Consider the following 15,310-nt stretch of genomic DNA (forward strand, 5'->3'; position numbering starts at 1 on the left):
ACTCAAACTATATTTGAGAATTCAACAAGGTCTTGAAAAAGGACTCTCCTCTTATTGCTGTGGAGAGACAGCAATCTTAAACCAATCTGACTATCTTTCTCTTATTTAATATCGAGTAGGTCAGCCTTATTTACTTAATCTAGCACAGAGCAAAATAATGGCTTATCTATTTACTAGTAAAATATTAGAGAAGGCAAATATTCTTGGAAAAGGGTGGTTAAGAGCCTGCTTTTGATGTTTAGTATATCTTTCATGGAAGTATGTAGTTTCAATTCAAATTAATTTTCTTTTTCAATGCCTAGGAACCTCATGTTTTAATATATTGATAAAACTTATCACATTATAACTATATATATTTTAATTAAAATTTTCAAAGAAAAAATCAACATTGGCTTTACTGGCTATATTATTTTATTTGGATTGGATTATAGAGGCTCTTACCTCTCTCTCCAGAGTAGAGACTGGAAATATTATGCTAGGTCAATTATAATGCAGTATTGATAAGACTAACTTTCCATTTGGTAATAGAAAACACAATGAAAACATGTAATTAAAAAAATTCATATATCTCAGTTCCAGACACAGAACCTTCATGTTGGCCATCAATTTTCATGCCCCAACTTTCTAATCTTTCATTCTCTTCAAGTATGTGCCCAGGATATTCCTTAATTTGATGTGAGGACACAAGTAAAATCTGATCAGTCTTGGTAGTGTCTCTCCCAGTGCTCCCATATTCTTGCTTATATCACTTTTTTTTCCTGTCCTATTCCATTTCATATTCAGTCTGTGTGTTAGATTTAATGCTCTTCTTATGTTTCCTCCTCCTTTAATTTATCTGTATCTCTAAAACCTGAAGAACTAGAATTTTTCCCCTGAAAACTCTCAGGTGCCTCTAGTAGTTGGGTATGCTCAGTTGTCAAGAAAGAATTTTGTTTCAAAATGAGTTTAGCATCTTTTCAGATGTATGTCAGAGTTCTCAAGTTTTCTAGTTTCTCTTAGCCATATTTAGAAGTTTTAATAAAGATATGTACAAAAGACCAGTCTGTATATTAATTTGCTTGGAAATCTTTTTTTAATTTTCATAACATCCTATTTTCACTTAAGATTTTTATGTTAGCCCTGGTGAAGAATATTGACTTGTTTTAGTATTATCTGTATATGTCTAGCTTTAATGATAGCACATTTTAAAAATTAGTAGAGAACTTTTTAAATAAGAGCTAGTTCCATTTGATCTCTAAATGACAGAAATTGTAGTTACTTTATTTTATAGCTACATTTAGCATGCTGAAACAAAAAGAAAAAATTAAATTCTATAATTTTACCAAATCTGGTACATTTTACACATCTAAATCTCAAAGCAGTTTAAATCAACAGATCTAAATATGAATACAGAAAGGACTTTAGGAAATTTTTCTTTTGAGTACATCAAAAACGTGATACCGGGCCAGCCTGGTTGTGTACTGGTTGAGTTCGCGTCCTCCACTTTGGTGGTCCAGGGTTTGTAGGTTTGGATCCCGAGCGTGGACCTACACGCTGCTCATCAAGCCATGCTGTGGCAGGGTCCCACATATAGAAGTGGAGGAAGATTGGCACAGATGTTAGCTGAGGGCCAATCTTCCTCACCAAAAAAAAAAAAAAAACATGATACAAAAGCAAATGCTCCCAGAAGCAGTTGGGATTATGAGTAAGTATCAGTTCTGTCCAAGTTTTTGAATATGTCAATTAAAATTCTCCACATTTTATTAAGTTATGTTAAAATGTGGGTGCATACACAGGTTTTGAATAATTCTAATCAAGTGCTTAGAAAACACATTACTCTTTTATTTTTATTGACACATATACTCAAGAAATATGATTAGATACAGTAATTTTTCAAAACTACTAAATGAAAGAAAAATGGGCCCTTTTAGCTTAGTTTTAAACAAAGTGGCCTAAGAAAGAAGAGCACTGCTGAATATCCTTTACTTCATGCTTTGAAACTGCATTATAAGTGGATCTTAGGAATTATGGAATGTCAAGACAAGGTAGAAATTGAGCTTTGCCTTAAAGTGTTTCGAAGGGCAAATATCTTCTGTAGATTATCAAAGCATATGTAAACATACTTGTTTCATTAGTTCTCATAACCAGCACTATCTTACTTTCTAAGTTTTTAAATTAGAAGTAATGGCTTCCCTATCCTACACAATAATGCAGATAAAAATAATAGTTTAACCCACACGACTGGTGTTTACCTTAATAAGAATAAAATATGTTTCCTGTAAATATAATATAAATTGGACATAGATGTTTTAGCTGTAAGGAGTAGATTTAGGGCCAGCCCCATGGCTTAGCAGTTAAGTGCATGCGCTCCGCTACTGGCGGCCCGGGTTCAGATCCCAGGCGCGCACCGACGCACTGCTTCTCTGGTCATGCTGAGGCTGCGTCCTACATACAGCAACTAGAAGGATGTGCAACTATGACATACAACTATCTACTGGGGCTTTGGGGGAAAAAAAAAGGAGTAGATTTATTTCTATGTGAGGAAATCAGAAATTTTATTAAAAATAGAATTAGCACTAATTTTATATTATGGACTATGAACAGGAGCCTATTTTAAGATAAGCTTCTGATATTTAAGAGAAGTGTTTCTTTGTATATTTTGTTATAATTTTTGGTTTTACAGGTCATCTCTGGCCCCCAACCATCATTATGATGCTGAGTTTGTGAGATATTCTAATTTAAGTCTAGTGGTTTGTAGAAAAGTTACACATAAAGAAATGTTAATCTGGGCTGGCCCCATGGCTTACCGGTTAAGTGCGCACGCTCCGCTACTGGCGGCCCGGGTTCAGATCCCAGGCGCACACCGATGCACCGCTTCTCCGGCCATGCTGAGGCCGTGTCCCACATACAGAAACTAGAAGGATGTGCAACTATGACATACAACTATCTACTGGGGCTTTGGGGGAAAAAAAGGGGGGAGGATTGGCAATAGATGTTAGCTCAGAGCCGATCTTCCTCAGCAAAAAGAGGATTAGCATGGATGTTAGCTCAGGGCTGATCTTCCTCACAAAAAAAATAAAAGAAATGTTAATCTTTGCCCTATCTTTCCTTCACTGTTAGAATCCATATGCTACTTCTAAAGTCAATGACAGATACCAAAAACCAAACCGGTCTAAGAATACCTGTTATAGAGTCAACAACCTATGTTGCTTCCTCATGTGATTGGATTTTGCCCAGGCACTAAATGTCTGATGAGTGCCAAATTTATTCCTGTTACAAGTGTGAGCACCCAAATAAATGGATATATAGAATTGGAATGGCCATGAGGTAAAACCCTCCATTCAGAAGAGCCAGAGCAAAAAAAAAAAGTTCAGAAATTTAAGCTTAGTTGCTTGAATAATCTATTTTGTTATACTCTTCAAACAATTCAAATATTAAATTGCTTTAAGCCAACATCTTGGAAGGTGAAGGTGTTAATGTGATTTTATGAATACTTAAGGAGGTAATCATGGATAGAACTGGCACTTTTGCCATCCTTTTTATAAATTTATATTTGCGATTTCATTATGTAAGAGATTATTTTTCTTTTCCTTCTTGGATACTTTTCCTGTGGTTTGGATATATTACTAATAGGTAAACTGGTGCTTCAGTCATATGGCTTAAAGTAAGAGAATGTACTTTGCTTGAGATCCAAACTACACCCATGAATTTTTCAATTTGTTTTTGCAAAAACATAATCCCTTATTAAAACAGCAAAATTTAAAATTAACAGTAAAGTAGATTTGTCAAAACAAGCTTTTTAAAAAAGAAGAGAAGTGTTGTAATTTGGGACCTATACTCACTAATCATTTCTTATTATAAGCTTGTTCTATCCTACCCTTATATTCAGACATTAATTTGAATACTGCTTTCTAACTTTCCCTGAATCCTCTTAATATCTAACCTTCTAGAACTTGTTGGCTTTTTGGGTTTCAAGCTGAAATACCACTGGACTGCTCTACCCTAAGCTGCTACTTTTCCTCTGCCTCAGTCATGGGCATTCTTTTCTTCTTGCTTAAGCTACTAGTGTTAAAGGGATGACGTTAGTGAGCCTTTTTTTGGTAACCTAGACTTCTGGTATAGTTATAATCCACAGAAGCTGGTTAACTGATATGTTTTTAAAAATAAAGCTTTGGAGATAATAAAATTCGTGTGGAAATGGAAGGGCCCAGAATAGCTAAAACACTATTGACAGGGAAGAATAAAGTTGGAGGACTCATCCTTCTCAATTTCAAAACTTACCACACAGCTGTAGTAAACAAGACAGTGTGATACTGGCATAAGGGTAGACATAGAGATCAATGTAATAGAATTAAGAGTCCAGAAATAAACTCTTACATTTATCCTCAATTGATTTTTCAATAAGGGTGCCAAGTAAATTCAATGAGGGAAAGATAGTCTTTTCAACAAATGGTGCTGGGACAATGGATATCGACATACAAAAAAAAATGGTTTGACCCTTTCCTTACACCATACACAAAAATTAACTCAAACTGGATTGAAGACCTACATGTAAGAGCTGAAACTATAAAACTCTTAGAGAAAACATAGGAGTAAATCTTCATGTCATTGAATTAGACAGTTTTTTCTTACCTATGACACCAAAAGTACATGACAAAAGAAAAAAATAGGTAAATTGGACTAGATCAAAATTAAAAACTTTTGCCCTACAAGTGATAATATCAAGAAATTGAAAAGGCAATCCACAGACTGGTAGAAAATATTTGCAAATTATATATCTGATAAAAGACACCTATCCAGAATATATAAAGATCTCTAACAACTCAATAATAAAAGGCAAACCAGATTTTTTAAATGGTCAAAGGATTTGAATAGACATTTCTCCAAAGATAAAGTGACTAGTAAGCACATGAAGATGGTCAACATAATTAGTCATTAGGGAAATGCAAATCAAAACCACAATGAGATACCCTTTGATACCCACTAGGGTGGCTATAATAAAAGAGACAGACAATAACAAGTGTTGAGGAGGATAGGAAGAAGTTGAAATCCTCATACTTTGTTGATTGAGTCTTTTTAAAATAATTTCTGTCTCTTTGCTGATATTCTCTATTTGATGGGACATAGTTGTCATACTTTATCTTTTTAATTAATAGACTTGATTTCTTAGGGCAGTTTTAGGTTTACAGAAAAAATGAACAGAAAGTACAGAGAGTTCCCATATACACACACCCCCCACCCTGCCAGTTTTTCCTGTTATTAACATCTTGCATTTACATGGTACATTTGTTACAATTGATGAACTAATATTGATATATTATTACTAACTAAAGTCCATAGTTTACATTAGGGTCCACTCTTTGTGTTGTGCAGTTCTATGGGTTTTGTCAAATGCATAATATCATGTTTCCACCATTATAGTATCATACAGAATAATTTCCCTGCCCTAAAAATCCCCTATGCTTTACCTGTTCGTCCTTTCTCTCAACCCTTTGCAACCACTGGTCTTTTTACTGTCTCTATAATCTTGCCTTTGCCAGAATGTTATATAGTTGGAATCATACTGTATATATCCTTTTCATACTGGCTTGTTTTCTCAGCAATATGCATTTAAGGTTCCTCTATATCTTTTTGTGGTTTACTAGCTCATTTCTTTTTCTTTTTTTTTAGAATTAAAAAAAGTCAGCAAATATTTATTGAACTTCAACTATGTATGTCAGGGACTGTACCAGTTTCTTTTTTTTCCAGCTTTATTAAGATTTAATTGATATATAACATTGTGTAGGTTTAAGGTATACAATGTGATGACTTGACACACATATTTTGAAATGATTACCACAGTAAGGTTAGTTAACACATCCTTCACATAATTACCATTTTGTTGTTGTTATAGTGAGAACATTTAAAATCAACTCTCATAGTAACTTTCAAGTATAAAATACAGTATTGTTAACTATAGTCACCATGCTGTACATTATATCCCTAGAACTTATTCCTCATATAACTTGAAGTTTGTACCCATTGACCAACATCTCCTCATTTCCCCCCACTTTAGCCCCTGGCAACCACCATTTTACTCTCTGCTTCTATGAGTTTGGCTATTTTAGATTCCATATATAAGTGAGATCATATAGTATTTGTCTTTCTCTGTCTGACTTATTTCACTTAGTGTAACTCCCTCAGGGTCCATCCATGTTGCAAATAGCAGGACTTCTTTTTTTATGACTGAATAATATTCCATTGTGTGTGTGTATATATACACATTTTCTTTATCCATTCATCTGTCAACAGACAATTAGGTTGTTTCTATTTCTCGGCTATTGTAAATAATGCTGCAATGAACATGGGGATGCAGATGTGTCTTCAGGATAGTGATTTCATTTCCTTTGGATATATACCCAGAAGTGGGATTGCTGGATCATATGGTAGTTCTACTTTTAATTTTTTGAGGAACCTCCATACTGTTTTCCATAGTGACTGCACCAATTTACATTTTCACCAACAGTGCACTGGGGTTTCCTTTTCTCTACATCCTCGACAACACTTATCTCCTCTTTTTGATAATAGTCATTCTAGCAGGTGTGAGGTGATATCTCATTGTGGTTTTGATTTGCATTTCCTGATGATTAGTGATGTTGAGCACCTTTTCATGTACCTGTTGGCCATTTGTATGCCTTCTTTATAAAAATATCTATTGTTCCTTTGCCCATTTTTTAATCGGATTTTTTTTTTTGCTATTGAGTTGTATGAGTTCCTTACATATTGTGAATATTAACCTCTCATCTGATACATGTTTTGCAGATATTTTCTTCCATTCCATATGTTGCCTTTTCATTTTGTTGATTTATTTTCCTATGCAGAAGCTTCTTAGCTTGATGTAGTCCCATTTATTGATTTTTGCCTGTGCTTTTGATGTCATATCCAAAAAATCATTGCTAAGACCAGTGTCAAGGAAATTTTTCCCTATGTTTTCTTCTAGGAGTTATATGGTTTCAGGTCTTACGTTTAAGTCCTTAATTCATTTCAAGTTAATTTTTGTGCATAGTATAAAATAGCAGTCCAATTTCATTCTTTTGCTTGTGAATATCCAGTTTTCCCAACAGCATTTATTTATTTATTTTTGGGGGTAGAAGATCAGCCTTGAGCTAACATCCATGCCAATCCTCCTCTTTTTGCTGAGGAAGACTGGCCCTGAGCTAACATCCGTGCCCATCTTCCCCCACTTTATGTGGGACGCCGCCACAGCATGGCCTGACAAGCGGTGTGTCGGTGTTGCGCCCGGGATCCGAACCTGGGCTGCCAGCAGCGGAGCGTGAGCACTTAACCGCTACACCACAGGGCCGGCCCTCAACAGCCTTTATTGAAGAGACTATGCTTTCACCACTGAGTAGTCTTGGCTCCCTTGTCAAATATTAGTTGACTATATATGTGGGTTTATTTTTGGGCTCTCAGTTCTGTTCCATTGGTCTGTGTGTCTGTTTTTATGCCAGTACCATACTGTTTTGATTACTGTAGCTTTGTAAAATTGTTTGAAATCAGGAAGTGTGATGCCTTGAGCTTTGTTCTTTCTCAAGACTGTGTTGGCTATTCAGGGTCTCTTGTGATTCCGTGTGAATTTTAGGATTTTTTCCTATTTCTGTGAAAAATACCATTGTAATTTTGATAGGGATTTCCTTGAATCTATAGATGGCTTTGGGTAGCATGGACATTTTAACAATATTAATTCTTCTGATACATGAACACAAGATATCTTTCCATTTATTTGTGTCTTCTTCAGTTTCTTTCATCAGTGTCTTACAGTTTTTGGTGTATAGATCTTTCACTTCCTTGCTTTAATTTAGTCTTAAGTATTTTATTGTTTTTGATGCTAATGTAAATGAGATTGTTTTCTTTATTTCTTTTTCAGATAGTTCATTGTTAGTGTATAGAAACACAACTGATTTTGTTTGCTGGTTTTTTATCCTGAAACTACTGAATTCATTGATTAATTCTAATAGGTTTTTGGTAGAGTCTTCAGGATTTTCTATATATAACATCATGTCATCAGCTAACTGAGACAGTTTTACTTCTTTCTTTCTGATTTGGATGCCTTTTTTTTCTTTTTCTTGCCTAATTTCTCTGGCTAGGACTTCTAGTACTATGTTGAATAGGATTGGTGAGAATAGGCACCCTTATCTTGTTCCTGATCTTAGAGGGAAAGCTTTCAACCTTTCACCATGGAGTATAATGTTAACCATGGGCTCATCATATATAGCCTTTATTAAATTGAGGTCTGTTCCTTCTATACCCACTTTGTTGAGAGTTTTTATCATGAAAGGATGTTGAATTTTATCAAATGCTTTTTCTGCATCTATTGAGATGATCATTTGATTTTTATCTTTCATTCTATTAATGTGGTGTATCACATTTGTTGATTTGTATAAGTTGAACTGTCCTTGACTCCAGGGATAAATCCCACTTGATCATAGTGAATGATCCTTTCAATGTGCTGTTGAATTCGGTTTGCTAGTACCTTGTTGATAATTTTTATATCTGTATTCATCAGGGATTTTTGCCTGTAGTTTTCTTTTCTTGTAGTGTCCTTAACTGGCTTTGGTATCAGGGAAATGCTGGCTTCATAAAATGAGTTTGGGAGTGTTCTCTCCTCTTCAATTTTTTGGAAGAGTTGGAGAAAGATTAGTATTAATTCTTATTTAAATGTTTGATAGAATTCACCCATGAAACCATCTGGTCCCGGGCTTTTCTTTGTTGGGAGGTTTTGGATTACAGATTCCATCTCCTTACATGTTATTGATCTGTTCATATTTTCTGTTTCTTTATGATTCAGTCTTGGTGGGTTATATGTCTCTAGGAATTTGTCCATTTCTTCTATGTTTTCCAATTTGTTGGCATATAATGGTTCATAGTAGTCTCTTATGATCTTTTGTATCTCTGTGGTGTCAGTCATAATGTCTCCTCTTTCATGTTTAATTTTGAGTCCTCTCTTTTTCTTGATAAATCTAGCCAAATGTTTGTCAGCTTTGTTTATTTTTTCAAAAAAACCAACTTTTAGTTTTGTTGATAGTTCATTTCTCTTTATTGCTGACAAATATTCCATTGTCTGGCCTATACCACAGTGTTTATCCATTCACCTATTGAAGGCCACCTTGGTTGATTCCAGTTTTTGGCAATTATGAATAAAGCTGCTATAAACATTTATTTGCAGGTTTTTGTGTGGACATAAGTTTTCAGTTTATTTGGGTACATACCCAGAAGTATAATTGCTGAATCGTATGCTAAGACTATGTTTAGCTTAATAAGAAATTGCCATACCATGTTCCAAAGTGGCTGTACCATTTTGCATTCCCACCAGCAATGAGTGAGAGTTCTTGTTGTTCCACATCTTCAGTAGCACTTGGTATTGACAGTGTTTTCGATTTTACCATTTTAATAGGTGTGCAGTAGTACCTCATTGTTGTTTTAATTTGCAGTTCCCTAATGACATATGATGTTGAGCATCTCTTTGTATGATTATTTGTCATCTTTATATCTTCTTTGGTGAAGTCTCTGTTTAGATCTTTTGCCCACTTTTTAACTGGGTCCTTTATTTTTTTAAACATAATTTCCTTTAGTTTTTTGAGTATATTTATAATAGCTGCTTTACATTCTTAGTTTGCAAAATCCAAAAACGGGGCCCCCACAGGGACATTTTCTTTTGGTTGCGTTTTTTTTTTTTAATAGTTCTTGTTTTATTATTTATTTTATTTTTTTTTATTTTTTTGGTGAGGAATATCGGCTAACATCTGTTGCCAGTCTCCCTCTTATTGCCTTAGGAAGATTGTCGCTGAACTAACATCTGTGCCAATCTTCCTCTATTTTGTATGTGGGATGCTGCCACAGCATGGCTTGATGTGCATTATGTTGGTCAGTGCCTGGGATCTAAACCTGCGAACACTGGGCCACATAAGCAGAGCATGCAAACTTAACCACTACTCCACCGGGCCAACCCCCTCTTGTTTTCATTTTTAAGCCTGACTTTCTCAGATCACTCCCTGAGTCAGTATAAATTAGTGGTCAGCCAATGATGGGTCAGAAGATTTCCTTAAATGCCTTGAACCATTAAGTTTTTCCACCTTTTGTCAAGGGGATCTTTTTGTGAAGGAATTCCTCAAACTTCAGGCAGTTTATAAATCAGCCTTAGCTTTCATTTCTTATTTCCAAAGTCAGCCCGAGTTGAGTGAGTGGGACCTTCTCCTATCCCATTTCTTTCCCCGGCAGGTTCACAGCCCTTTTCATGCATGCATACTTCTAGATCCCCACGAATATGTTGGAACCTTTCAGAGTTCCCTGTGGTCCAGATTTTCCTTTTAAATTTTTAGCCAGGCTCTTGTTTGCCCCACACTGAAATCACAGCCTTAGGCAGCTGTAATGTTATCAGCAGATTGCTATGATTTTCTATAATGCCCTGGGAATGGGGCTTTTTTTTTCACAGAGCTGAGCTCTGAATCAAATGAAATGATAACAACACCTTGGGAATGGAGATTTTCCAGGGAGCTGCTAGTTTAGTCAAAATATTGACTGTGTTCTGGGGATGGGGCTTTTAATGAAACTCCAAAAAATCCATTGGCTTTGATAATGCTACCTTTCATGACTACCACACTTTAGAGCTTTGGAGGGAGGGGGGATGGGAATAACCTCAAGTTAAAACTTCACAGAGTCTGGCATTCTTACTGAGGTTCATTAGTTTTACTTGAATCGATGCTTTTCAGTTCATTCTGTGCCTTTGGTTAATTTCCAATGTTCTGAACTATTTTTTTTAATCTTTTGCCAGTATTTTGTTGCTTTTGTAGGGAGTAGGTTCGCTGAGGTCCAGAGTTTGTTGTTTCAGAAGTTGGTTTGTTGACATCTCTAATTTTGATAGAAAAACAATGTCTCTCTGAGACATTGCTTTAATATTATTATGTATATGGATCATGGTTTATAAATAACGGATAAAGCATTAGCACTTTTTCTTCTTGCAGAAACTTTTAAACATATATTTGGAACAATTGCATTCTTTATTTTTTAGGTTTCAATTCGTTCTGATTCTATAGACCCATCTGATAATGCTGAGGTACGATCGTTGACATGTCAGAGAGAATGCAGTAAAACTGTGAACACTGAAGCCTTAATGACGGTATTTCACCCTCAGAATTTGGAGACTCTTAATTCCAAAATGGTAGGAAAACAAAATATTTAAATCTATAGACTGAAACAGTTTATCAAAAATAAAAATCTTAGAGCAGACTAGAAGGTACCACAACTGAAAACTCTTCTTTTGGGGCTTGAAAAGGTTTTCCAGCAGGTACTACTGTGTGACTTGTTCGGTTTCATTACACAAAAGGACTATTATCCAGAATTAAGATAAGAGATGAAAGTTGAATATTGAGTTTTATTTGCGTAGATTTCTAATAATCAGTCCTAATCGAGGTGATTTGGGAAGAATGATGATTCAAAGCTTTACCTCCTAAGTGTAATGCTTTTCCCATTTTTGTGTGAGTTTAGCTAAGAATTAAAATAGTAAATTAAAGCTCTTTAGCTCACACGAATTTAGAAGATTTTCATGATGACAGTGGTCCAGTGTTTGGCCCATCCTAATACTGATTTTGACTTTCTATGTTCTTGATTTCCATAGGTATTGTTTCATGGTGAAGAGAGTTATCAAGTTATTTGAAAGAAGTTAATTTCTCACCTTAGCTGCTTTGGTTTTTTGTTATAGTTGAAAGAGAAAATGAAGGAACAGTCATGGAACATCCTATTTGCAGAATGTGGGCGTGGTGTTAGCATGTTTCGGACCAAAAAGACTCGAGATCTAGTTGTAAGAGGGATTCCAGAGACCTTAAGAGGAGAGCTCTGGATGCTTTTTTCAGGTATTACATTTATGCACTTTAACAGACATGAACTATGCCCCTTCTAGGAGTTATACACTAAGCTAAATAAAAATAATTACAAACATGGCTAGGACAAAGTCTTAGTCATCATGAGTTCACACTAGTCAAAGAGAGTAAGGTAGTTATGTGTACTATATCCACACATCCATTGTCTGAGCAGATTAGTTTATTAGGCAAGATATGACTAATTGGAGGGGGCGGAATCTCTATCTGTAGTGTCAAAGGAAAATTAAGGGGAAAAAACAGTTCATGAAAATGTTATTTTGTTGGATAAGATTGACATTATAGATTGTAGTGTGAAGCTTTTTCTTTTCTTTTGTTTGTACTCAGATATCACTTGAGCATAAAGCTAAATTTAAAGGTAATCCAATTCTTCATGTATATATACAAGTAGTGGCTTTATTATATTCCTCTTCTTTTGTATATTACAGGTGCTATTAATGACATGGCTGCTAATCCTGGCTATTATGCTGAAGTGGTTGAGCAGTCCTTAGGGACCTGCAACTTGGCTACTGAAGAAATTGAACGTGATTTGCGTCGCTCCCTGCCTGAGCACCCAGCCTTTCAGAGTGACACTGGCATATCTGCTCTGAGGCGGGTACTCACTGCTTATGCGTACAGGAATCCCAAAATTGGATACTGTCAGGTGTGACTTCATTATGATCCCAAATGTGTACATGTTCCAAATGATGAAATCACATTAAATCCAACTCTACTAATTTGAAAATTGTGATAATAAGGACAGAGGTTGGGCTGAGATTGATAGTGGATTTTATTAATCTAAGTAGAATGGTAGTAGGAATACTTAAGAGAATTGATACTTTATTAATTCATTTTTCTTTTACATTTAACAAATATTTATTGAATTCTTGCTTTGTAAAAGATACTGTGCTAGGTGCTTAAGAGTGTATGAAGATGAATCAGATAAGAATCCTGACCTTAAAAGTATATAGACCAGTAGGTATTAAAACATATTCATTGGCAAATGAAAGACAAATGAGACAAATTATTAGAGAAATATAAAGTCCCATCAGGATTTATAATATGGATAAATTATTTTCATCTGGAGGAATCAGAGAAGGCTGCATGGAAGAGCTAGCATTTGTAGGTCTTGAAAATTGGTGAATTTTGGATGTATGGAGATGGAATGAAAGAACATTCCAGGTGAAGGGATCAGTGTAACTGAACACAGACAGAGGTAAATGTGGAATGTACATAGGACCATGTTCTGTTTAGAAGCGTAGGGTGAGTGAAGTGAAGTAGTTGGAGAAAAAAATCAATAAGGTAGATTGGGATAGTCCAGGAGTTTGCATTTTATTTTGTAGGCGGTGGAGGAATCATTAAAAAAAAGTCCTTTAGAAGCACACTATATTAATTAGGGTATGCTAGACTGCTAACACAAATAAAACTCAAACAGGTAATAGTTCAAACACAATAGAATTTTACTTAAAGGAATAAAGAGAGGAGGGTGAGTATTCAAGTCAGTAGGCAGCTCTCCTCCGTGAGATTATTCAGGGACTTAGGCTGACAGCAGGCTCTGTCATCTTCAAAACGTGGTTTCCAACGTGCTCCTTCATTGCCATTCGTACTCACAGGATGGGGGAGAGAGCATGGAGAAACAGTTGTGGGAGATTTTATTGGCTAGGCCTGGATGGTGTACACATTACTTCACCCACGCTCTATTGGAGGATCTTGGTCTCAGGGTCACGCCTATTCACAAAGAAATCTGCAAAATGTAGTGTAGCTGAGCACACATATGTCCAGATAACTAGGGAAGAAGGGAAGATTGGACTATGGTGGATAACTAGCACTCTCCTTGCCACACATTCGTTTATAATGGGTTGAGCAGCCATAATGATTACATATCAATCCTATCTATCCATTGAAGTTTAATAATAGAGAATTTTTTTTGAAAAACAGTTTAAGTGAATGAATCATCTAAATGACAAGTATTTAGCATATTTTAGCGTCTCTGAAAGGTAAAAAAAAAAGCATAATGCTTCTTTTCTCAAAGAGCTTACACTCACAGAGCCTGTGATATCATCTATTTGCAGTAGTTTAGAGGCAGCTTCAAAGTAGGCTGCACTTGATTTTGACTTCTAAAAGATGAGAGCAAAGTTAGAAACATGGAGGACCAGAAGAAAGTTATTCTGAGTTAAGGTAACAATATAAGCAATACCATTCAGGTGAGAATAAGCCTGCCATGGAGATCGGACTGGCTAGGTTCATGTTGGAATCAAGAAGTAAATAAGTTTGTGTAGGACAAGGTCATGGAGAATCTTTCAAGCCAAGGAAGAGTTTGAATTTAATATGGTAAGCAGGTTTTATTACTTTTGATCAAAAACCATGTGAGCCATATTGACTCATTGTGGCTAGCTGACTGGCTTGCTTTATTTATCTTTCCTTCCTTGCCCCCTCCCTCCTTCCTTTCCTTCCATCTATCTGACCTATCTTCCTTCTTTTCTTTCTTCCTTTCCTTTTTCCTTTCATCTATTTAGAGATATAACTCACATACCACAAACTTTACTCTTTAGTGTTTTTTAATATATTCACAAAGTCATGCAACCATCATCAATATCTAATTCCAGACAGTTTTATCACCCCAAAAAGAAGCCCCATATCCATTAGCAGTTACTCCCCATTTCTCCTTACCCCCAACCCTAGGCAATCACTAATCTACTTTTCTGTCTCTATGGATTTGCCTATTATAGACATTTTATCTAAATGGAATGATACAATATGTGGTCTTTTGTGTCTGCCTTCTTTCACTTAGCATATTATTTCCAAGGTGCATCCATATTGTAGCATACGTTAGTACTTTGTTTCTTGTTATGGCTGAATAATATTCCATTGTATGGATATATCACATTTTGTTTATCTATTCAACAGTTGATGGGCATTTTGGGTGGTTTCCATGTCTTGGCTATTATGAATAATGCTGCCACAGATATTCATGTACAGCTATTTGTGTAAACATTGTTTTTTATTCTTTTGGGTATATATCTAGAAGTAAAATTGCTGAGTTATATGGCAACACCATGTTTAACATTTTGGGGCACTGCCAAACTATTTTTCAGAGACTGCACCACTTTACATTTGCACCAGCAATTTATGAGAGTTCCAATTTCTCCACATCCTTGATAATACTTGTTACTGTCTCTCTTTCTGATTATAGCCATCCTAGTGAATGTGAAGTGGTATCTCATTGTGGTTTTGATTTGCATTTCCCTAATGATCTTGTTGGCCATTTGTATATCTTCTTAGGAGAAACGTCTATTCAAATTCTTTGCCCATTTTTAAAGTTGGCTTATTTGTCTTGTTATTGTTGAGTTGTATTGGTTCTTTATAGATTCTGGATACAAATCCCTTATCATGTATAATATTTGCAAAATTTTTCTCCTATTCTGTGGGTTGTCTTTTCA

At 35.4% G+C, this 15,310-nt stretch overlaps 1 protein-coding gene across 4 annotated transcripts in view; it reads left to right on the plus strand.

The window, feature by feature from the left end:
* The window catches only part of TBC1D8B (TBC1 domain family member 8B), a 63,482-nt gene that overhangs the window by 21,029 nt on the left and 27,143 nt on the right, over positions 1 to 15,310 (plus strand). For all 4 annotated transcript variants that reach the window (XM_058536448.1, XM_058536445.1, XM_058536446.1 and 1 more), the window contains exons 8-10: positions 11,027 to 11,176; positions 11,717 to 11,867; positions 12,320 to 12,534. In XM_058536448.1, coding sequence (XP_058392431.1) covers positions 11,027 to 11,176; positions 11,717 to 11,867; positions 12,320 to 12,534 — 516 coding nt within the window. The remainder of the gene's footprint in view (positions 1 to 11,026; positions 11,177 to 11,716; positions 11,868 to 12,319; positions 12,535 to 15,310) is intronic.

Source organism: Diceros bicornis, chromosome X (genome assembly GCF_020826845.1).
Source record: "Diceros bicornis minor isolate mBicDic1 chromosome X, mDicBic1.mat.cur, whole genome shotgun sequence".
Classification (NCBI taxonomy): domain Eukaryota; kingdom Metazoa; phylum Chordata; class Mammalia; order Perissodactyla; family Rhinocerotidae; genus Diceros; species Diceros bicornis.